The sequence below is a fragment of the Mus caroli genome, unplaced genomic scaffold (assembly GCF_978045245.1).
Source record: "Mus caroli unplaced genomic scaffold, Mus_caroli_1 scaffold_7, whole genome shotgun sequence".
NCBI lineage: Eukaryota > Metazoa > Chordata > Mammalia > Rodentia > Muridae > Mus > Mus caroli.
In genome coordinates this window covers 84485749-84509587 of record NW_028227262.1, presented here as the reverse complement: position 1 = coordinate 84509587, position 23839 = coordinate 84485749, and the positions used below count along the sequence as shown (strand labels likewise).

The following is a 23839-nucleotide window of genomic DNA, read 5'->3' as shown; positions in this document are numbered from 1 at the left end:
AAAACATGATCTAGCAGAAACGAATGTGCTCTGAAGAATGATTGCTTGAGTTGCAATACAAAGAGGAAGAAAAGTAGACTTCAGGGAGATTTGTAGGGGACCAGAAGAATGGTGACAGTAATGGACAGGCGAATGTTCATAAAAGAAAATCAATAATGATAGGTTAGATGGGATCATAAAGGGGAAAATGATGAAACTACAGAAAATTATGACAAGTTAAACGGTGTCACACATCAAAGCGTGTACATTGGTGTGTGTGTGTGTGTGTGTGTGTGTGTGTATGTGCATTCATGCACACATGTGCATAGATGTGTCAGATTGAAATGCTGTCCTGATTCTGATTTACCTTCCCTGAGTGGACTGAAATTTCTCAGAAGCATGCACAAGTACTAATATTTAGTGATAATTTAGTAAATTTAGGATCTTTAGACCCATGCAGGTAAATGTCATATTTATTAACACTTTAGTTCATACAAAATAACTCCCTCATATCTAAATAAATAAATAACCAATAGAGTTTATTATTTAAAATAGTTAGACATACTGAATACGAAAATATCAATATTGAGCCAGCAAGATATAGGTATAGGTACTTGTCCCCAAGCCTGATGACCTCAGTTTGATCCATGGAACCCACTTGGTGGAAAGAGTGAACTGACTCCAGTAAGTTGTCCTCTGACCTTTATATTCAGGCCACAGTAAACATACATGAACATTAGCATGTGCACACACATGCACACACACATGCACATGCATGCATTCATACACACCAAACATGGATGTGTGTCTATAAATACACAAACATGCAGACACAGGAGATACGCTAAATTCTATTTCTATCTTACAAACTTATCCAGACTTCCTAAAGTATGGATTTATTGTAAGTTTGATGATATTTTATAAAAATTTAAAGTAGTTATGCGTATAAACTTGGGAGTGAGAAAACAATATAGTTAATACTTATCCTGTATTTATCAACTGAGACTTGAAAAAGTCACTCAATCTCAATAAGTTTTAGTATGCTAACATAAAATAAAGAAAAAAATGCATAGTTCATAGATAATTATATGGATTAGTGAAATATTTTATTTAGCTGACTAATACAGGCTGAAGCAACAAGTAGATTTTGACCTGGTTTACACATATACACATACATGCGTACATGCATGGTTGCACACATGCAAACCATTACTTTACCTAGAACATGTTAAGAGCTTTACAATTTCAGAAAATTAATTTATTGAAGTTGGTTTTGCACTCCACGTGGCATCTTATTTTTTTCCCCTCTCTTTTTCTCAGTGCTTAAAGCTAAAATTTCATTTCTATATACTTGCACAAAAGAATTAAAAAGAAGGAAACAGCTAGAAAGAGTGCCACATACAATTTATTGATATTTATATTTGTCCAAAGAAAGCTTTCCTTTGCTTGGAACACTACCACAGATCATTACTTTAAATGAGATGCCTATTTATTAAAATATGCATCCACATATCACAGAATTTGGAGGTAAAGCCATTTATTCCGTGCTTTACTGAAACTCTGTAATGTCTCTTAACATGTGCTGTTGTGATCACTGAGAACCTAAAGACATACACCAAGAAGAGGAATTTTTATGACATCAAGAAATGGCTGTCTCCGTGGTCATTAATTGCCTATTGATAGCTTATGAAGATTATACAAGAGAAGCATGGAACCTTTTGACATATGATATTCTAAATCAGCCCTAACAAGCTTAGAGCCCAAAATATAGTCTTTCATGCATAAAAATTTAACCAAGGATAGTGTCAATTGAAGTTTTAAGTGACCTTTCCATGAGTTTACATGTTAAGAATTACTGAATGCCTTGGAAACATTTTCTTAGAATTCTTTGAATATGGTTTTTGGTTTGGGGTTGTTTGTTTGTTTGACTGATTATTTTGCTACTGTGCTAATGATGACTTGGATAAAATGAATTAAAAGGAAAAAAGAGACAGTTTATTGAGGTATATCTGGTTTATCTGTGTCTTGACTGATTCCACATATACTGGCAATGTGAATGAGGTAATTTGTTTGACTCAGCTGGGGCAAGAACTGCAGTAATCTATGCAAAATTCACATAGAGCGTGTCTATAAGAAGTCCCTGCAGTACTTTCAGTTTATATAAAGAAGCTTAAGATGTTGCCTTAGGCATCATTTTTTCTCCCCCAAGGCAAACTGAAATGCCACAAACTGAATTGTTTTCACACTACTAATGTATTCTTCTCTCTTTCAATTTCCCAGAGAGCTGACATTGGGATTTCAGCTTTAACCATCACTCCAGACCGGGAGAATGTTGTGGATTTTACAACACGCTACATGGACTACTCAGTGGGAGTCCTTCTTCGAAGGGCAGAAAAAACAGTGGATATGTTTGCCTGCCTTGCACCATTTGATCTATCTCTGTGGGCCTGCATTGCTGGCACAGTCCTTCTTGTGGGACTCTTGGTCTACCTCTTGAACTGGCTTAATCCCCCACGATTGCAAATGGGATCAATGACATCTACTACACTCTACAACTCCATGTGGTTTGTGTATGGGTCCTTTGTACAGCAAGGTAAGTGAAAGAGTACATTTTCCTGTTAAGAAGGAAGGAAAACGATGTTTCAAATAATCAGTTAAAATAATTTTGTATATAGCATCATAAGGCCTCTTAACAATCTTCACAGCAGTGCTCAGAAGATAACATTTCCTACTGTCTCTTAGTGGATCTCAGGCATAGCAGGCTTCCAGCAATAATGGCTGCTTGTCTTTTGATGTAAGTTCAGTTTCATCAGCAAAGGCAATGCTGAATGACAGTGATAAGATTCGAAGGGTACCTCAAGGTCAGTTTTTCCTTTCAAACTCTGACTTCCTGAAAAATAGCTTTTCTGGCATGAAAATCCTTACTACTACAGAAAATAATGTTCTATTATTTACATGTGCAAGATAAGTTAGCTCTTGTTCTTCATTCAAGATATTTTTTCTCTGAATATTAATTAGAAGTCCAAAGATATTACTTAATATGAGTCTTTAATAGGAAATTTATGATTAATAATTCATTAATATATCATCATTACCAATGAATTTACCTTACAATTTCTTTATATCCAAAAGCATGTCTTTGCTTTGTTATCCATACTCAATGAACTCTCTTCTTTATAAATCTCTAATTAACTATATGGTTATCCCTATTCCAGAAGAGTATATCTTTTGCATGACCTAATACAGTCTATGGCTATTATAGAAAATGGAAGAACAAGGGCTAACAGTCTGGCAAATTTAACACAGGCACTGAGCACAAGAAAAATATGTGAGAACTAACACATAACTGAGTCAGGAGTAAGTGTGGAGAGCCATGGAGAGTCAGGAAATCTGTGGTATTGACTAGATTGAACCAGTGAAACTTCAACAACCACAAAGTCATTGATAGTGAAAAAGAAAAGAAGAAAAAGCCTGGAGAAAGATCTCAGTGCTGGCTGGCAATAGTCACGAAAACTTTCTTTTCAGATTCTTCAAGGGAAGAATCTGAAGTGTAGTTGCATGTGTGACTTGTAACAATATTTCAATGAGCTGAGTTTGGTTGATTTTTAACATTTTGTTGGAAAATACAATCAAATTATTCTTGTAAAGGTGTTAATTAGATTGAGTGACAAACTTGTTATTGAAGCAAAGCTTTGTCTTTGATCCATAGTATCTCTGCTGACAACTGAGTCCAGAGGCTGAAACAGTTTGTTCATTCAATATACATGTCAGTTTCTATGGTTGATTCCAGCTATGAGCTGTCAGTGCAGGCTGTGGTCCTCGGCTTTCTCTTTGTGAGCTTCTCTCCACTTCTTTCATCCTGGGACATTTGTTCTTGTTCACAGCACTATAGTTGGTGCGGGATTCTGTGGTCTCTTTTGTTGAATACCTCCTTCAGAAAATGTCTTGGGTATGCCTGACTTGTCAATTTTCATGGTATTTAAAATTATTAAAATTGTGAAGCTTTTAAGACAGCTAAAATGTACTAAAAAGTAACTATTTACTAAATCAAAAACTAAATCTGGCTCAGCTCTGGACAGGTTATTAGCAAGACAATGGTTGAAATGGTAAATTCTGGGTTAACTAAGAAAAACAAGAAGAATCAATAAAACTGAAATACAGAATAAGAGTACAAAGATATCAAGTTTGAACAGAAGGAAGTAGCAGGAGTCTTGATGCGATTATAAACAACAGTAGAAATATCCATATGAGTCACTTGGATGGATAGTCATAAAATTGGGCAACTGAGCCTAATTTCTTAAAAATAGGTAGTAGAGGACAAGTTGTCAATATGTATATTCACATTTATGAAGTTAAAAGTTGATGAAAGACCCCAAAGCAGATCAATGAAGGAAAAAACAAACCTCCTGTTTTGATTGGAGAAAATGAAATGAGCTGCCTGTCAAAGTTAGTCATCAAAACCAAAGGACAGTGGCTAGGCTGGTGACAGACACACCCAGTACTGAATGAAAGAAGAGGTGACATAGCTGGATATAGCTAAGCTGTTTCACTTACCTCCTCCCTTCCCATCAGTGGTGTCCGTGCATAGTTTTAACAGCCATGGGACATTCTGATAACTGAAAATCTACACTGGGCACTCTTGGACTTCAAAATTGTCTAAATATTCACTAGACCACTCTCTGAATGTACAAGTCAGAACCTAAACTCCACAAGGTCAAACACAGAGTTTTTTTACATATACTCTAAACTTTTCACTCCAGAGACATCGTAACAATAACCTAGTTTCTTCCTGTTTTTCGACCTCTTTCATGCCAGTTCCAACCATTTTACCTCATGAATATTTTAGAAGTAGAAGTTTTTTTTTTTCTCACATGGAGAAATTAGACCAACTTCATTTCTTCCCTGAAGCATAGGTACCCCATAACAACTCTTCCTTTTTCTGACTTTCCCCTGATAATAACTGGTAAGAGCACACATGAGTGAGTGCTTGTGTACATGTGTGTGTGCCTGCATGTGTGTGCATGTGTTTTTTTTTTTTTTTTTTTTTGGTTTTTCGAGACAGGGTTTCTCTGTATAGCCCTGGCTGTCCTGGAACTCACTTTGTAGACCAAGCTGGCCTCGAACTCAGAAATCCGCCTGCCTCTGCCTCCCAAGTGCTGGGATTAAAGGCATGCGCCACCACCGCCCGGCCAGTGTGTGCATGTGTGTGTGTGTCTGTGCCATGAAAAGCTAACCATAATATTTCCCATATTTACATGTTTTCTTAACGTCTCATCACCATCTGTATACAGGTTTGAGCCCTTTATGGTCTGACCATCCAGAACTCAGTTCTTATCTATTGACACTGAGAAATCACAATAAATGGACAATTACTCTAAACCATGCAGTCTGTTTAGATGAGGTGAGCCAAGCTGCTGCTTCTCTGCTTTTTTTTATATTTTCCCAACTCCTGGAGGACTTCTCATGTTACCTTGCTCAGTCTTTAGTCTCACCCCGTGCTCTGATTTGGCAAGGTCCTGCTCATCCTCAAAACCTTATCTTGGTTTCCCCTATTTCAAGAATCTTACAGGCTAAGACACTACCTTCATGTTTCTTCACACAGACTTACTTTGGTACTTATAAGTATATGAAAAGAAAAATATCTTTCTTTTTTTAAGAAAATTTTTATCACCTCTGTATTTTTGTTTTTAAATAAAATTTATTATAAAAATTTCAAATGATTAATGGGAATAGGACTATTTCCTGATGTGGGTGGAGGTTATTTCTTGCCAAGACTTCAAGGAAAACTCGGTTACTTCCTTGCACTGACAGGATACAGACTAAAGGGAAGAGATGTGCACAGAGTGGGAATTGCCACACACTTTGTAGATTCGGGAAAGTCACATGTGTCACATGTGTGGGAGGAGGAGCTGTTAGCATTAAAGTCACCTTCAGCTGAGGTTGTTGCAGGTGTCTTAGAAAGCTATCATGCCAAGTCCAAGATGGATCAAGACAAATCTATCATATTTGAGGAACACATGGACAAAATAAACAGTTGTTTTTCAGCCAATACCGTGGAACAGATAATTGAAAACTTAAGGCAAGATGGTTCACCTTTTGCCATAGAACAGATGAAGGTAATTAATAAAATGTCTCCGACATCACTAAAGATCACACTAAGGCAACTCATGGAGGGCTCTTCAAAGACCTTGCAAGAGGTACTGACCATGGAATATCGGATAACTCAAGCATGTATGTTCTCATTGACAAAGACCAGACTCCAAAATGGAAACCAGCCAAACTAAAAGATGTTACGGATGAAGACTTGAATAGTTACTTTAAATCTCTGGGAAGCAGTGATTTGAAATTCTAGAGTTTATTTTGGAGCAAAGGTCAACACCTCATAGCACAGAGGCTAGGCCTAGCATCTTGCCCAGTTTCATGCAGCCTGCAAGCTGGAAATGGTTTTCTCATTTTTAAATGATTGGGAAGGGAATGAAAAGACTAATATTTCATGATACAGTGGTTGCCCAAAGTTTAAGCACCAATGTTTGTAACTTTTCATGATATGACAGCTGAAGTCCAAACACCAATGTATTATGGAACCTTCCTGCAGCGTAGCAGAACTTCTCTACAGCTGCTTGGAGTGGCCAGAGCACAGACTTTATGACCCACAGCAGCTCAAGGGTCTAAGTTTCTACTCCAGTCTTCATCAGAAATGGTTTGTTGGCTCCTGGTTTATAAGAAATTCTCAAGAGCTCCAGAGAATCTCAAGTTAATTTCTCATTAAAATGGTAACTTTGACTTTGTTTATATATTAATTAACCAAATTATGTACAGATTAGCAAAAATAAAGGCCCTGAAATTTGAAAAATAAAGTCATACAAAAAACCTAATGGGATCCAAATGCTATACAACTTAATGAACTCGCATACAGTTGAAATTGCATTTCAAAACTGAGTATTTTTTAAAAAACTGAGTATTTTTTAAGTGCATAATAGTACTTATTTTCCTTCCTTGTACCTTTGCCCATAACTCAGTGTCTTTACATTACAAATGGTTAATAAATGTGCACTGAAATGTCAAAGCAAAAGCTAAATATTTAAGTCATAATCAACAGAGCTAACAGCAGTTATATGCTTATTAGATTGCAATCTGAAAAAATAGAGTTTTCACTGAAATTCTTCCCCATGACCCCAAATCGTCAAGCTAAAGAAGTTATGTGTACTATGTGCAATATAGCCTCTGTTGAGTACATTTTTAAGAGAAAGGGGGATTAATAAATAAGCTCTCGTATGTTGTAGAATGATTTCTGAGAGTATTGTCCATAGTGTGGATAGATGGGCTTTCTGAATCTTTCTTCATGTCACAAAGAAATGCAATAGCTCTAGAGCAAAAACAAACGTAAAAAAGTTACCTGCATGCTCATCAGGCTTTCCTAGTTCTAGAAAGAGGCAGGGGCTTAATAATATGTTTCATAACATTCTATCAAAACTGCTTTGCTAAATGTTCCCCACAGACTATAGGTTGGCTGTGAATTGCACAAACTCATAATGAAGAATAATGCTGAATTGTATGTAATGAACCAACTTATTTTGGGGGAGCTGCTGTTTGTTCGCAGGCTAACAAGGAAAAGGTGAAGCCATTAAAAGATACTGAGGTCATTGTTATGCTCTGATTAAAAGTAAATTAAAGGCTCATAAACTCAATGAAAAGAGAATCCATGAGTATCACTGTCCATGCATAAGCAATAGATTTGGACTTAGTGATAATTCCTAAGGAGAATACAGTCACGTCAGTGGAAGCACAGCTGTTATTTCAAAATTAAATATTTATTGACACACTCTTTCAGATTGAAGAGGGTTGGACAGGTATTTTGTGTTGGACAGATTTCTGAAAAGGAGGCCATAAAGAACTAAGAGCAGAAAAATTATAAATATATCTGAGTAGTTTACTACACCTTATTCTAAAAAAAGAAAAACAATCAGTGATTTTACAACATTCTGGAAAAACAGATTTGGGAATTCAACTGTGTAAAAGCAATATGGTCCATTACAGAGATAAACTCAGTACATCTGTGTGGCTAGAACACTGGAACTTGTGAATTAGTTAAATGCAAGAATGAGAGACCAATTTAATATGTTCTGTTTGCATTTTATATCATCCATCCCTTATCACCGTATCTGCACATCACTCTTTGAAGCTAGCATATTAAAAACACTGGAGGTTGAGTTTCAGAGACCCTCTAACAGGTTGGTCATTGTTAGCGAGTCTAACGCCGTTGAAGCTTAATTGACTTGCTCACAGAAGTGACTCTATGTAATTTGTTGTTTATGAACAAACTGTAAAGGGAAATGCTGAGTTTTTCTCTTGTGGTTTTGTCTGATTTAAAGAACCGTAAGTGCTTATAGCCATGAATATGTCTGTCAGCCAGAATCCTTTGCATAGCAACAGTGTCCCAGGAATAGGATGAACAGAAAGAAGGACAAGGAACAAATTGAATATGAGTGCCATGCCCAACCTAGATATTTGAATATGTTAATAAGTAGGAAAAACTAATATTTGTTTTATTTATTGAGAATTTCATACGATATATTTTTATCATATTTTTCTCATTCCACAACTTCTCCCAGACCAGCGTATACACAATACACAACTTCATATTCTCTCTCTGTCTCTCTCTGTCTCTGTCTCTCTCTCTCTCACACACACAATATATAAACTATGGATTCTATGTATTCCAATTCTTTTGGTCACTACTCCTAAGCATAGCACTTGCCTGGAGCGTGGCTGATACTACTAGTTTTGCGCCAATAAAAAAAATATGGTTTTCCTCCTTTCAGTAGCTATTACTTACAAAGAGCTTCTCAGCTAAGGATGGAACTTTGTACCTTCTCTGTGGTGGGATTTTGCCTGTGTGAGTTTGTCAGAGTCGTCATGATTTCACATGTGCATTTTCTCTGTCACATCTAGAAAATGCTGTTTTCTTAAAATCATCCACTACCCCTGGCTCTTAAAATCTTTCCAGTCCCTCTTCCCCATAGGACCCTGAGCCTTTAAGGAAAGGGATGACAGAGACATCCCATTTATAGCTGACAACTCTAAAGTTTCTCACTCTCTGCCTGAAAGACCTAATATTTGTAAGACTGTTCTATGTCATATTGATGTTTCTTAATAAATTGGAGCCCAGCAAAACCACTTCCAATTATAGGATCAGATAAAGTTATTGAAAACAGAAAAAAAAAAGGAAAACTCTTTTGTTAGTTTTGAGGATCAAAGAGGTCTCCATATGCTAGTGATGAATAGAAAAGGAGTGGTCGGAAAGCTCAAAATAACTCCATGCTTCTGCCCAAGACTTAACATAAGAGGCAACCCACTGGCTTTCAAATCTCAGGATAATTTTTGAAGGTAATAAAACTCTTCCCAGTGCCAGGTAGATTACATTGTGACATAGAATCACATCTTTATCATTTCCACAAAAAGAGCCAATCTTTGCCACTGAGTCAGGAAACAGAGGAGACTTGAGAGAGCAACAGTGCCTTTAAAACTTTAGATGGAATAACTCAGAAACCCCTATTTTAATAATGTACAGCTCAAATAAGAAATTCCAAGTATTGAGGACGTAAGATTCAATAGCGAAGTCACTTCTTTGTAACAGTATCTGATATTTCACATTCAATTTGAATATAACAGAAACACTATCAGCTAGCTAGCTCAGATGTTTACTGACAGCAATAACGTCAGGGAGAATGGAATTTCCAGTAACAGTTGACTGGGCAATAAAGACAGATTTCACCCCATATTCTGTTCAGTCACGAGTAACTCAAAAAGATGTCTGTAATTTTTATTTATGTTCAAACGACATCTTTGTTGTCAACAGTCATAATCAAGGCAGTACCAAGAACATGCAGAGCTGCCATAGCCTCTTTAAAATCTCCCCATGTGGCTTTACACTTTAGAACATGAGAGTGTCCCCTCGACCATTATGGTAACAACAGAATTCTCTGCCATGGAAGCAAATTTTCAAGGAGGGTGACCAGAGAATGGCAAGAATGTGATGTGAGTGAGTTAACTTAGCTCCCTATGGACCTTAAGGAGCTAAAAGATGACCCCACGAGGCACAGGCATGTAACATGCTCTTAATGACAGTTTCTGTTCCTGTGACCCTTCTGATTAAGACAGAAAACCTTCCCTTGTTAAACCGGCTTTGTCATGGTTAAAAGTAATTTAAAAATTATAAAGCACAAATCAGACTATGCTTAGAGTAAGAACACATACAGACTATTTTCTTGAATCCTAAGAACTCCATATGAAGATATTCCTTAATGAAAAGTATGATTGCTTAAATAAAAACAAGCAGTAGCTTCTCCTGAAAATATTTAGCAAATTCAAAGGTGATTTTAAACAAATACAACTTAAATGATGGAATAAATGAGAGAAAGGGCAGATGTTCCAGACCATTTAAAATAACTTTCCCTAGCATGTAAATCGTCTTTGGTTTTTAGAGACTAATATTACAGTTTACCTCAGCTTAGGAAAGAAGCATAGAAACAAATATTGCTGATGGGACTTATCCTAGGGGTGGTTTAGGACTGATTAAAGATAAATAATTGGGCTCAAGGGACCACAGATCATGTAGAAAACAACAGCTTAGAATATAAATTTAGAAATTCAACTTCAGATTGACATGCCAAAACCTTCATCCAGTTTCCCCTCTTGTCTATCAATATGTAGTTAGATACATAAGACTGATATCTGTATTCCTTAGAATGGTAGAAACTATCCATGCCCTTCAAAATCCAGTCCAACATTTGAAACCCTACAACTGGATTTGGCCTAGCTCATCATTACATACAATCTGGTTGTAATGCATCTTTTGCTAGGTGATGGATTCTCACCACCAGATTAAAACCTAGAAATGTAATAATGGCCTTGAGGTATGTTAGTAGTTGTTGTTGTTTAAGATTAATTTATTTTTACTGTATGCATGTGGGTATTCTGCCTGGGTGGATGTCCATGTACCAGGTGTGTGGCTTGTGTTTATGGAGGCCAGAAGAGGATGTCCACTCCTCTGGAACTGGAGTTACAGAAGGTTGTGAGCTGCCATGTGCGTATTAAGTCCAGGTTATCTAGAAGAGCTCTGAAGAGCTGAGTCATTTCTCCAGACCTATGAGACACTTTTTTCCCTAAAACTCTTGAATGATACATACAAACATACATAGATACATCAATACATATACATATACACACACACATACACTCACACACACAAATATTCCAAAGTATAATTGGCAGTGCAAACTCATACTATATACCTTGCCATATATATCACGGTCTGACATTCGTAAACTGCATGCTTTTCTTTTTTTTCAGAGCTCAGAACCAAATACAGTGCCTTACATTTGGCTAGGCAAGCACTCTACCACTAAGATAAATCTCCAATTTTATAAACTATATACTTTATGGCACTTTGTGTGTTTCATTCTTGTGTCCTCAGGTGCGTGAAAATTTATGCATGCATCAGACTAAGCATGACCCTATTACTTCTCTATGGACACATGAAATTGTTCTTTGATTTGTGGCCATGAATTAAATTTATATTCCCCTAATGTTTGTAACCCCATATTTTGGCCTCCAAGTTAACAACCCGTTTGAGACTGGCACACAGCCTGTTCTGTCTACTTCAGTTGTTTTCTAGCCATTAACATTTATATCCAAGTTCAACTTTTTCATGTCCTAAAAGCAATCCTTATGCCTTTCCTAATTTAAATTCTTCCTTCTTCTGGGAGCATCTACTTAGATATTAAATATGAATTATGTATGTAGTCACAAAAGTGAACAGAACAACATGGTATCTGTCTTTGTGAATTTTAAAATGCACAATGAAACAAACTAACAAACACACAGAGCCACCATGGTACCTTAGCCTTTACATTTGAGAAACTGAGGTGCTACTGAGACAATATGCCTTCTCCTTATAATTAAATTATCTGTGAAGCATGAAGAGTTGTTGATGGTATTCTGTTGTAACTTGAATCCTCTCAAGCATCCCTAGTGTGTCATTTTTCTTTTAAAGCACAGGGTGATTTTGCTATATCAGCCAGGATTGACTGTGAGCAGCACAACTCTGTTCTATTATTTTACTGTTCAAAGGGTTAAGGCCATTTAGTCTTTATCCTCTGCCTTACATCACCACCCAAGGAGTGTTATGCTCCAGAAATGCATTGCCTGGAGTGTGCTGCTGCTTAATAAATCACTCCATCTTGTTTATCTTTCTCTTGACATATATCTAGCAGCAGGGACCATTATCCAGTGCCAGTGTTAAATTCTATTGACATTTAGTCTTAATTAACTACACTATTGCCAAAAAGTTTTGCATTGGTAACATATTGTCTTTATTTAACACTGCCTTGTACAGAGAGAAAAATGAGTTTGAAATAACCGAAATCTCTTTGCTATGTTTCTAGAAAACTGGTTCATGTTCCTTCATAAACAATATATAATCCATATTTCAATTATTTTCATATATTAATTAAGCATCTTACTGATTATATGCAATAAGCAATGTGCTTGCTACATAGATACTAAAGAGCTCAAGTTGTTCAGAAAAAAACTGGTTCAGGTTGAGTGCTCTTGAAATCTTAGATGATATGGTTTCAATTTCCATTGAAGCCTTTTTAGAAATCTAATATTCTGAAGGGTAGGCAAGGAGGCTGAAGAGAGCATAGAGCACGGAGATAGAAAGCACACATGGTCAGGCATAGGGACAAAGGACCCGAACCAGAACAGTCTGAGAGCAGATGAGGTGAGGGAGGTACATGGGCAGAGGTTGTGGGTTTTAGGCTATGAGTTTTATAGTGTCAGAATTGAAGAGTCAAAAAAAGTGCTTTTAGAGAAAACACACAATTTTTAGAGAAAGTATCAATAAACAAACTTTTCTGGTTTTCCTGATTTCAAATCTCCAGCACATGGGAAAAGTTAACAGTTTTTCAAAAATGTAAGCTTAAATCTAAATGAGCTATGCTTTTATTTTATTCATTGATAGCTATCAAAGGAGATTTGTATTGGTCATAAAATATATTTATAAATTGTACTTTTAAAAATCTCTAGCCCAGCCGGGCGTGGTGGCGCACGCCTTTAATCCCAGCACTCGGGAGGCAGAGGCAGGCTGATTTCTGAGTTCGAGGCCAGCCTGGTCTACAAAGTGAGTTCCAGGAGAGCCAGAGCTACACAGAGAAACCCTGTCTCGAAAAACCAAAAAAAAAAAAAAAAAAAAAAAATCTCTAGCCCAAGATCCACTATAAAAGTCAGGGTGCTGTGACCTATGCCTGAACAGCCAGTCAAAAGCTATCTCCTCTTTAAAGCTTTATTTTTAGTAATTAAATGTTTGTAGAAATTGTTGTGATGGCTCCATCTATGAATACAATCTATATTGATCATGTCCATCTACCCCTCTTTGAACCCTACGCCACAAACAGCGGCCCCAGTCTATAGCAGTCACTTCTATTCTCAAGACAATTTTCTATATTCATTTTAATATTTATTTTTTTATTTTTATTTTTGAGTAGGCTAATTAGAAAGAACATGGAGCTGCTATCACTAACTTTACATTCTCCTGTTTCAGTAATTTTTATATAAAATCATGATTACACTTTTGTGTCTAGATAATACTCAACTATTTATAAATACCAAATTTCAATTATCCACTCAAAACTCCTTATACTGTTTTTAGTCATGGATATACTAATACCCTTCCTAGTTAGCACGGACGGATTCCTTTCTCTCCATATCCTCAGCAGTACTTGCTCCTTTTATTTTTAAAATAATATTTATTATAATTATAATCAGATGGAATTTCATTATATTTTGATCTACATTTCATTGGTGATGAATAATACTGGACATTTTGTGTGTATTTTTGACATTTATTTTATACCTTTGTGCACTTAAACTGGATCGTTTATGTTTGTGTTGCTGTTTTCTTACTTTAACTTTGGGCTATATGAACACCCAATAAATATTTTCTCTCAGTCTGTAGGTTTTCTCATCTTTATATTGATCATTTCAGTTAGATATAAACACATGATTTATTTATGAGTTCTTTATTCTGTTTTTCTGGTTTATGCATCTGGTTTTATAGTTATACCATGCTGTTTTCCTGAACAGGGTATTGTAACATGCCTTGATATTAACACTTAACATTAATAGTAATGTTAGAATTTGTCTTGTTTGAGAGAATTATCTTGAGGGGTAAAACATTTATTTTGACTCTAGTTTCAGAACTGACGGTCTATTATGGTGGAGGAAGACTTGGCATACTAACTAGTTCCCTCCTTACTGTCCAGGCAGCAGAACACTGCTGCAAGAGGATGCTGTAGAGCACTTCTGCAGCACATACCTTCAGCAACAACCTCCAACTAGGGCTTAACCTCCAACACCCACTATCAACAATACTGTCAGGGAATTGAAAGATTAATCATGAGACCCTTAGGTTTAATTATCTCTATAAATACTTTTGCAGAGAGAAAAAGAGATAAGTGATTTACCAATGTCTTCAGTCCAATCAAGTCAGCAACCAAAAAGGCCATCTTTTATCCTTGTAATGTATTCTCCTTGGTCTCGGGGCTCCTAAAAGAGCAGTAAGTACTCTTAGCCACTGAGTCATCCCTCCAGCTACATGTTTACATTTTTCCTTTTCCAGAGTCTTCTTGCTTCCTTTGACGTGGTGTGAGTCCTCCTGGCACATTGTCTTCGTTCAGATTGTGCTCCTCACCCGTATTTAGAGGGAAAACTGATGGCAGTAACAGATGCAATTATTTGACTGCAACCCCAGTGGTAATGTGCAGTAGGAAATACTTGCCTTCTTCATTTATGTCCCCAATGAGGTTGGGAGTCAATAGCATTAGGAAGCTGATTGGGATAAAAATAAAATTTGTATTATTTTAGAACCAAAGGCACTAATAATTAGTAAAGTGAGGAGGTAATTTGGAGACACGGGGGTGTTATAAATGAAAGGGAAAGTCAGAGGGTTAGAGGTATGAGAAATAATAAGGCATCGTCATCAGGTACAGAGAAGGAAAGGTCAGTCTATCTATAACCAAAACCAAAACTAGCCAATTAAAATATGAAACATAACTAATACTATAAGGTCCCAGGCTTCTCAAGTGGTAGAATAATTATGTCACATGCATGACACCTTAGTCTGAAAGTCAGTACTATATAAATTAAAATGAACTGGAATAGTGGCTCACTGGATAAAAGCACTTTTCAGACAAGCAGAAGAATGTGAGTTCAAATCTGCAGAAGCCATATTAAAAAAGCCCAGATGCATAGCATCAAGATCTGTAATCACTGCATTTCTATGAGAAGATAGGAGATAGAGTCAGGAGATACCCAGAAGGCTTATAGGTTAGCCAACTTCGCCCATGCAGAAGGAAGGAAACTAAGAAGAGACCCTGATTCATATATGTTAGATGATAATGAGTGATTCCCAAGATTATCTTCTAACCTCAATCTGCACACCATGGCATATAGATGCCTCCTATTCACACAAACACACATGTGCCACACTGAAACATACAAACACACACACATACACACAAACACATACCAAACAATATTATTATTATCATCATATTATAACAAACTTGAGTAAGTTTGAGCCAATGTACTTATTGTATTAGAATTGGGGAAACCTACTTTCTCCAGATGGACTCTAGCAATTCAGCCAGTAGGTGTTATGTACATCAGAATATGTGAGGCATACTGTGGGACTACTCTGAAGAAGTGGTGGATCCTGTCAGACTTCTTTAATTTTCACAATCATTGTTTATATTGTCTCTGTTACCTGTCGGGGTCTCCCCCTTTAGTTCACTGCTCTGTACGAGAGAGTGGTCTGAATCACATCTGAATGGACATTGATATGGGTCCAAGCATTCCAAAGGTAGATGTGGAAGCAAGAACCACAGCCTACACTCCCCAATGCCCATACCTAGTCTTTTCAGCAGTAAAAATGTTTGCTGGTATTGGTCGTGGTGATCAATTAGAAAGATATGCATAGATTCTAGACCATCAAAATTTGCATTGTTTCTCTTTGTTACTACTTTGAGGATGCCCAACCAGAATTTGGATACTAACCTTCCACCCAGAAGAACCCAGCTGGGGGCAGGGTGAAGGTTAGGGAAGGAGACTTTTGTTCTCTTGGTTCTTTAGGCTGCAGTGCCTGCCAGGTGTTGCACATAATAGGGTAAGACTGGTGGCAGGCAACATTCTTCTTAGCTGGGGATGGACAGGACCTGCAGAGAGCAAAAGACAGCATGAGCCAAACACAGTTGGAAATAGGAACTTTTTCTCCAGCTCTTAGGCATGCACTGTGCACACAGGAGAAAGCCAGAGTCACTTTCTTTTTTTTTTTTTTTTTTTTTTTTTTTTTTTTTTTTTTAATATTTTTATTACATAATTTCCTCAATTACATTTCCAATACTATCCCAAAAGTCCCCCATAGCGCCCCCCACTTCCCTACCCACCCATTCCCATTCTTTTGGCCCTGGCATTCCCCTATATTGGGGCATATAAAGTTTGCAAGTCCAATGGGCCTCTCTTTCCATTGATGGCCGACTAGGCCATCTTTCGATACATATGCAGCTAGAGACAAGAGCTCCAGGGTTCCGGTTAGTACATCATGTTGTTCCAACAATAGGGTTGCAGATCCCTTTAGCTCCTTGGGTACTTTCTCTAGCTTCTAAAGCCATATTTGGCACATGAGGCAAGTAGCTGCTGAGCCAGTATAGTAGATGTCTTTAGATTCCTGGGGGTGGGAATCTAACACATAGAACTGTCCAAGTTCAGGTAATAAGTGCCTTCCACTTAGGGCTTCTGTTTATAACACCAAGAAGGTTAAAATTTCTTACTTGGGCTACACTCCTATAATGGTTGTGAAAGGCATCTTGTAAAAGTATCTGCACTGACAGAGTATGCTGAGACCAACCCTAAAGTTTATGATGATACCTGCAGATAGGAAAATCTTCTGTAGGTCTAGAGTCACAGGTTCTGGGCTGTTGTTTCTCTTGAGATTTGGCTCTCCTCAATCAATAGGATTTTTATACAGTGTTATTACTGCTGTTGGGTTCCAGAGTTTTACATGTGTCACCTGTACCGCTGATGCTTTGATGCTTTTGGAGAGAGGAGGTGAGTATTGGAGGCTCTACCTGGGCATTAACTGTAGTGACAGCATGTAAGGAAGATCATTTTCTTCTAAAAATGTTTGCCAGAGCTAATGGGGGAGAGAAAGCAAAGAAAAGCATAAAAGTATAGGCATTCTCATTTCTTATAGAACTTTTTAATTTCTCTGGAAACAAGTAATAGCTAAATAAAAGCTAGGGATATGTGTGTGTGTGTGTGTGTGTGTGTGTGTGTTTGTGTTTGCGCGTGCGCGCGCTCATTTCTATTAGGCATGAATAGTAAGAATTTCTATGCTAGAGCAAATTGCTAAGAACGTCTTTCTTTTAGGGTAGGCTCAGGTGTAGTGTCTTCATTCCCAAATAAAGAGTATTAAGCCTCTCCACAGAGAACTCTTGGAGAAAAAAAAAAAACTTTAAGAGTTTTCTTGCTCCTTTTGCTTATTTGAAATTTATATATATCCTCTGTTTTATCCACAAAGATCTCACTATCAGCCAACATTCTTAATGGCATCAGAATCTTTTGCTTCTCTTGCAGAGAAAAAAAAAATCAATAACCTCCTACCCCCAATTTCCCTTCTCGAGGCCAGCTCTTTCTTTTTAAAATTTGTTTGATTTTAAAATCTCTAGTCATTTGGTCACAGAAGGCCATCTGATGGAAACTATTAAACAGCCAGAGCTTTGGCCGAGGAAGGAATCTGTAAACTCAGCAGTATCCCATGGAAGCCTTCCTTTGCAAAGATGAACGCTGCATCCAATAGGGTGCACTTCATCTCAAAGCCATGAAAAAATTAAGGTCAAATTGTCTGTTGCCCAGAATATAGTGCAAGCAGCCCTTCTGCCATTGATGTAAATAATTATATAAATTCATGATACTTCTGAAACACTATTTTTTTCAAGAAGTCTTTAATCCTTTGAATTCAGAAAGGGGTTTAGGCTAAAAAGTGAAAATTAAAGCACTCACCCTGATGTTCATTGATTTTTAATTTTTTTCCTTGTGAGTTAGTATTGACCCAAATGACATTATACAAATGCTGACTTAAATTGTGTTAAGCAAGTTAGAAATTACATTTGATGACCTGAATAATTCATTAAGAGGGATAAACTTAAAAGCCTGCTTCTGTAGCACAAATACTTTCTTTTATAATAGTGTAAGGTATTGAAGCTGGCTATATGTAACATCTAGAGTGTACACTTTTGAGTTGAAATGAATACATTCATACTGCCAAATTATATGCAACACATATCTAACTGATGAACCAAAAGAGAGTAATTTGCCTAAGGAAAAATCATTCCATGCACTAAAAGGCAATTTAACATGCATTTACACGAAGAGAAGCTTAGAAAATGAAGAGAAATTACAGAGGTCAGCCTTGTAAGCTGGCCATGTTCACTTGGTGTATTTCAAAACTTGACTGAAATGCAATTTAAACTTTAAACCCTGCATCTCTATTATTTGAGATGATCATTAAATTGAGGTAGCATGTCATCTGAGAAAATTATAAATAATTACATCAGTTTTTATCCAAATTGTATGATATAGATAATTCCATGTAACGTGCAAATATGAAGATTTATTACAAATGAATAACATATTGCAGGTGATTTATATGTGGTTTTTTTTCATTTTTTGGATGGTGTATACACTTTATTATAACACTAATTGACCAAGTTGGCAGCAAAACAGAAAATATGGTTTTTAAAACCAAAAATCTATAAGTTCTATTCTTTGTTTTTTTTCATTTTAAGTAGTATCTTAATAGTTATACCAAATTATCATTTTCATTTAAAATAGCAATTTTTACTATTTTCCACTGTGTCATGACAGTTCAATATGTGCCATCTTTTTAAAAAGTAACCAAAATGTTTATTCTACATGCATTTTCTGAGGTAAGTTAATTTTACAAACCTGCTTGTAGCATAATAATAATTACCTCAAGCACAATGTCCAAAGGAACCAGGAACGGGAAACCTACTGGGACAAAGCTACCATAACCATTACTGGAAATATAAACTTAAATTTTGAATGTGAACCTCTTATACTGTTAAATAAAATGAAACAAATCTCACGGGGGGGCATGTAAATACTATTGAAATCTTTTGCCTTTGTTTTGCTTGTATATTTTTCTTTTTCTATTTATTTATTTTTACTTATTCACTTTATATCCCACTCAATGTACTCGCCCTAGTCACCAACTCCCAAAATTCTTCCCCCATCTACCCTCCCTTTCCCCTCTGAGTAGGTGCCTCCCCCTTTGGATATCCCCTCACCCTGGCACTTCAAGTCTTTATGAAGCTAGGTACTTCCTCTCCCACTGACAAGTCAGCCCAACTAGAAGACCATATCCCAACTACAGGTAACAACTTTAGGGATAGCGACGCCCCCCCCCTTTCTAGCTGGTTGAGACCCACATGAAGACTAAGCTGACATATGAGCAGGGAGGCCTAGGTTTAGCCCATGTATGTTCTTTGGTTGGTGGTTCAGTCTCTGAGAACCCCAAGGGTCCAGGTTAGTTGATTCTGGTGGTCTTTCTGTAGTTTCTATCTCTTGAGAGGCCCACAGTCATTCCTCCTATTCTTTCGTAAGAGCTGCCAAGCTCTATCCACTGTTTGGCTGTGGGTGTCTGTATCTGTCTGAGTCAGCTGCTGGGTGAATTTGCTCAGAGGACAACTTGCTCTTGTCTGCAAGCCTAATTATCATTAGTTGTGTTAGGGATTGATGCTTGCCTATGGGATGGGTCTCAAGTTGGGCAGGTTATTGGTTGGCTCTTTCCTCGGTCTCTGCTCTATCACCCATGCCTGCATTTCTTGTAAACAGGATAAATTTTAGATTGAAAGTTTTATGAGTGTGTTTGTGTCTCTATTGCTCCACTGGGGTTCCTGCCTAACTACATCAAGTGGGCCTCTTTAGGTTCCAAATCCCAAGTGAGGAAGCTTGATTCTTACTTGGAAGGGGGAATAAAATAGTCTTTTTTTTATTACATCTTTTCCTCAATTACATTTCCAATGCTATCCCAAAAGTCCCCCATACCCCCCCCCACTTCCCTACCCACCCATTCCCATTTTTTTGGCCCTGGCGTTCCCCTGTACTGAGGCATATAAAGTTTGCATGTCCAATGGGCTCTCTTTCCAGTGATGGCCGACTAGGCCATCTTTTGATACATATGCAGCTAGAGTCAAGAGCTCCGGGGTACTGGTTAGTTCATAATGTTGTTCCACCTATAGGGTTGCAGATCCCTTTAGCTCCTTGGGTACTTTCTCTAGCTCCTCCATTGGGAGCCCTGTGATCCATCCAATAGCTGACTGTGAGCATCCTTTTCTGTGTTTGCTAGGCCCCGGCATAGTCTCACAAGAGACAGCTATATCTGGGTCCTTTCAGCAAAATCTTGCTAGTGTATGCAGTGGTGTCAGCGTTTGGAAGCTGATTATGGGATGGATCCCTGGATATGGCAGTCTCTAGATGGTCCATCCTTTCATCACAGCTCCAAACTTTGTCTCTGTAACTCCTTCCATGGGTGTTTTGTTCCCAATTCTAAGAAGGGGCATAGTGTCCAAATTTGGTCTTCATTCTTCTTGAGTTTCATGCGTTTAGCAAATTGTATCTTATATCTTGGGTATGAGACAGATGAAGAGAGGGAAAATGGGGGGAGGGAGTATGTAGAGGAGAATGGAGGGGTTCAGCATCAGATGTGGAGGGGGACAGAAGGGATGGCTAAAGTGGTCATGAGGATGAATGGAAATCTGCAACTGGCAGGGATGGGGAGGTAGGGGAGTGGAGCTAGACCGAGACCTGAGATAGGAGAGGGACCCAAGAATCAATGGGGGTAACCTTATTTGTGACTCACTACATTGAGGATGTGGAACATGCACATGTATTTCAATACACTTCCTGACAGAGAAAACGCTCCTTGCTTCCTCTGAATAGGTTGTAAGAGAGAGCAGCTATGGGCTCCATATAGTGTTCATGTAAGCATGCACCTATGTGCTGTATTCTCTATCTCAATTTCTAGACCATCTTTCCTCTTTTGAACAAACTGTTGACTAAATTTGTGTGTGTGTGTGTGTGTGTGCGTGTGCGTGTGCGTGTGTGTGTTATGTGCTTATTTGTGTATTTTTATTGCTATGTGCAAGGAAGACAGAGGAGGATATTGGATGTCTTGTTCTCTTGCTTTCTGCCTTATTCCTTAGAAACAGAGTCTCTCACTGATCCTGGAGCTTGGATTTCATCCAGTCTAGAAGCCAGCAAGTCCCAGGCATCCTCTTGTCTCCATTCTTCTCCTTCCACACTGGTCATATAGGCACACGGGTGGTCATGCCTGGATTTTTACATAGTTGATGAGATCCAGATCTTCATGCTTGCACAGCAAGCTCTCTTACTTCTCTCTGTCCCAATTTGGAGACTTTTACATCTGCAATTTTTTTGAATTTTTTTACTGGGAAGTAAAAAATCCTGTCACATTTCCTTTGAATTAAAAAAAAAAGTAAAACTTTATCTTGAAACAAATTTCAGAATTGAATATTTTTAAATCCTAAAAGCTATTCACTATTCATCATTTCATGTATCATTTATTCTCCAAATTAAATATACTGTTTATGCTAATTTGAGGTAGGGTTTATCAGAAAATTGACTGGCAAAGTTTGATTAAGACTTTATACTGATATTGGTAAAAGTGTGACATACTATTAAATGCATCCTGCTCTCTTATTCATCACAGCAACTATGAGAACATTACACCTGAAAAGACAAGGATCAACTTGTCAGCCATGGTCATGCAATTTATCTTGAGTTTAAATGTAAGCTCACCAGATAAAATCAGAAAGGTTTCCATGATATTCTGAAAGTGAAGCTGTTCAGAAGTATGAAGACTCCAATGGATACATATCACAAAAGTTTCATTATACAATTAGATCAATTAGATTTGTTACTAAACTGCTGTGCTACAGAAGCAGACCAGTCTAAGTAGCTCTGACCTGAACAGCATCAGCTGACACCACTGCTAGTTCAGGAATGGTGCTGAGACCAAGAGGAGAATGGTTGCACAGATGCATTGCTGTGTGATCTGAGTAGATGCCAGTCATACTATTCATTGATACATACTTAACAATGCTCATGGCATACATGATGCTTCTTAAATTAATAAGATATTTGAATGATTTTTGTCTTTTTGCTATCCTGTGGCATTGTTTATTATATATATAAGATGGCATACTACATGTCAAATTTTCCTAGTATTATGTTTATGAAACTATTAAAAATACCCTCTGTGATTGTACTTTGAGGCAAGACCATGGTTATTTTACTAAAAAATTGTAGATAAGCATCTTCTGAAAACGGTTTGTATACTTGTTAGACATTGATGTTTCAACCAAGCATTTTAGTATACTTCATATATATACCAACTACAACTATATATAAATAATAGTAACTTAACAACATAATAATTAACTTGCTTTATTACACTTTTTAGAAGAAACTTAAACATTCAGAAAACTTGGATATGAAGTATGACAACTCTGTATTACTTAAAAATATCTGAATCATGTCAAAAATGTTTGAAATTTGTTATTAATAGTTTACATGAGCAGTGATTGTTAACCTGTGGGTTGTGGCTCCTTTGGCAAGCCTCTATCTAAAATTATATTAATGTTACAATTCATAGCAGTAGAAAAATTATAGTTATGAAGTAACAACAAAAATGATGTTATGGTTGCAGGTCACTAAACATGAGGAACCATACGAAAAGTCATAGAAGTAGGAAGGTTGTGAACTACTGCCTTAGATACATAGAACAAAGACAAAAAAGCAGAGTGAAGTTTAGCTGTGTTTGAAGTCAGATGACTCCCTTCTCAGTCTGATTATAAATCTAATGCATGCTCAATAAATGACTCCTAGTTTCAAGCTAATCTTCAGGAGTGGTTAACAGTTTTTGAAATTCGAACAGTACCTTGCAGTTTAAAAACATTCTTTAGACTTGCTCCTGGCCCTTTCATGGACACATGTAAGATTTTGTGACCTTGAAGAACTAATGGTGCCTTTCTACATAAGACCTGGTTTAGGGAGTACTATTAAAAACTCCAAATTAATAACTCAGCTTTAAGTTTCCTTAAGCTTTGATTTCCAATGGCAATCTCTGCTTACTCTTTGAACTTCATGCTTCAGGAATTGGCAGAATGGGTGCAATTTTCTTCCCAACTTCTGATTGATTGAATCTTTGAAAAATGGGGTTACTAATGGTTCCAGAATTTATATGGTAGTTTTATATAGTGCCTTAGTCCCCACTATAATTATTTTAAAACATTAAAAATCGGTACATCACCACAGATTGGCAGGTTCTGACTCTACAGCAGTTTGCCTTCAGGCTGTTTGACAAAGGGCTAATAATGACAACAGTATTTCCTTTCTGCACCTTTCCCAGTCCCATTTGATTGCCACATCTGTGATGAAGTCAGTGGATATCAAGACAAATAGCATAAAAGGAGAAGAACTATTTTTAAGAGCTACTGACATGTAGGATTTATATATATTATATAGAATAGTAACATACTCTTTAAATTCTGCCCTCCTTGTTCCTTTTCTCTTCTTTCCATGAGCAAATAAGTAATATACATCAATGCATTAAGAATAGAAATTAGATACATACATTATTAACTAAGTAATAGAGTAAATAAAAATAAGAAATACACAGGTTCAGATACCATATCTG

At 37.1% G+C, this 23839-nt stretch overlaps 1 protein-coding gene and 1 pseudogene across 5 annotated transcripts in view; both read left to right on the top strand.

Moving 5' to 3' along the window:
• The window catches only part of Grid2 (glutamate ionotropic receptor delta type subunit 2), a 1534794-nt gene that overhangs the window by 1147403 nt on the left and 363552 nt on the right, over positions 1–23839 (top strand). For all 5 annotated transcript variants that reach the window (XM_029478539.2, XM_021164478.3, XM_029478538.1 and 2 more), the window contains one exon: positions 2260–2572. In XM_029478539.2, the coding sequence (XP_029334399.1) occupies positions 2260–2572 (313 nt within the window). The remainder of the gene's footprint in view (positions 1–2259; positions 2573–23839) is intronic.
• On the top strand, positions 5703–6331 carry LOC110296440 (3-hydroxyisobutyryl-CoA hydrolase, mitochondrial pseudogene; annotated as a pseudogene).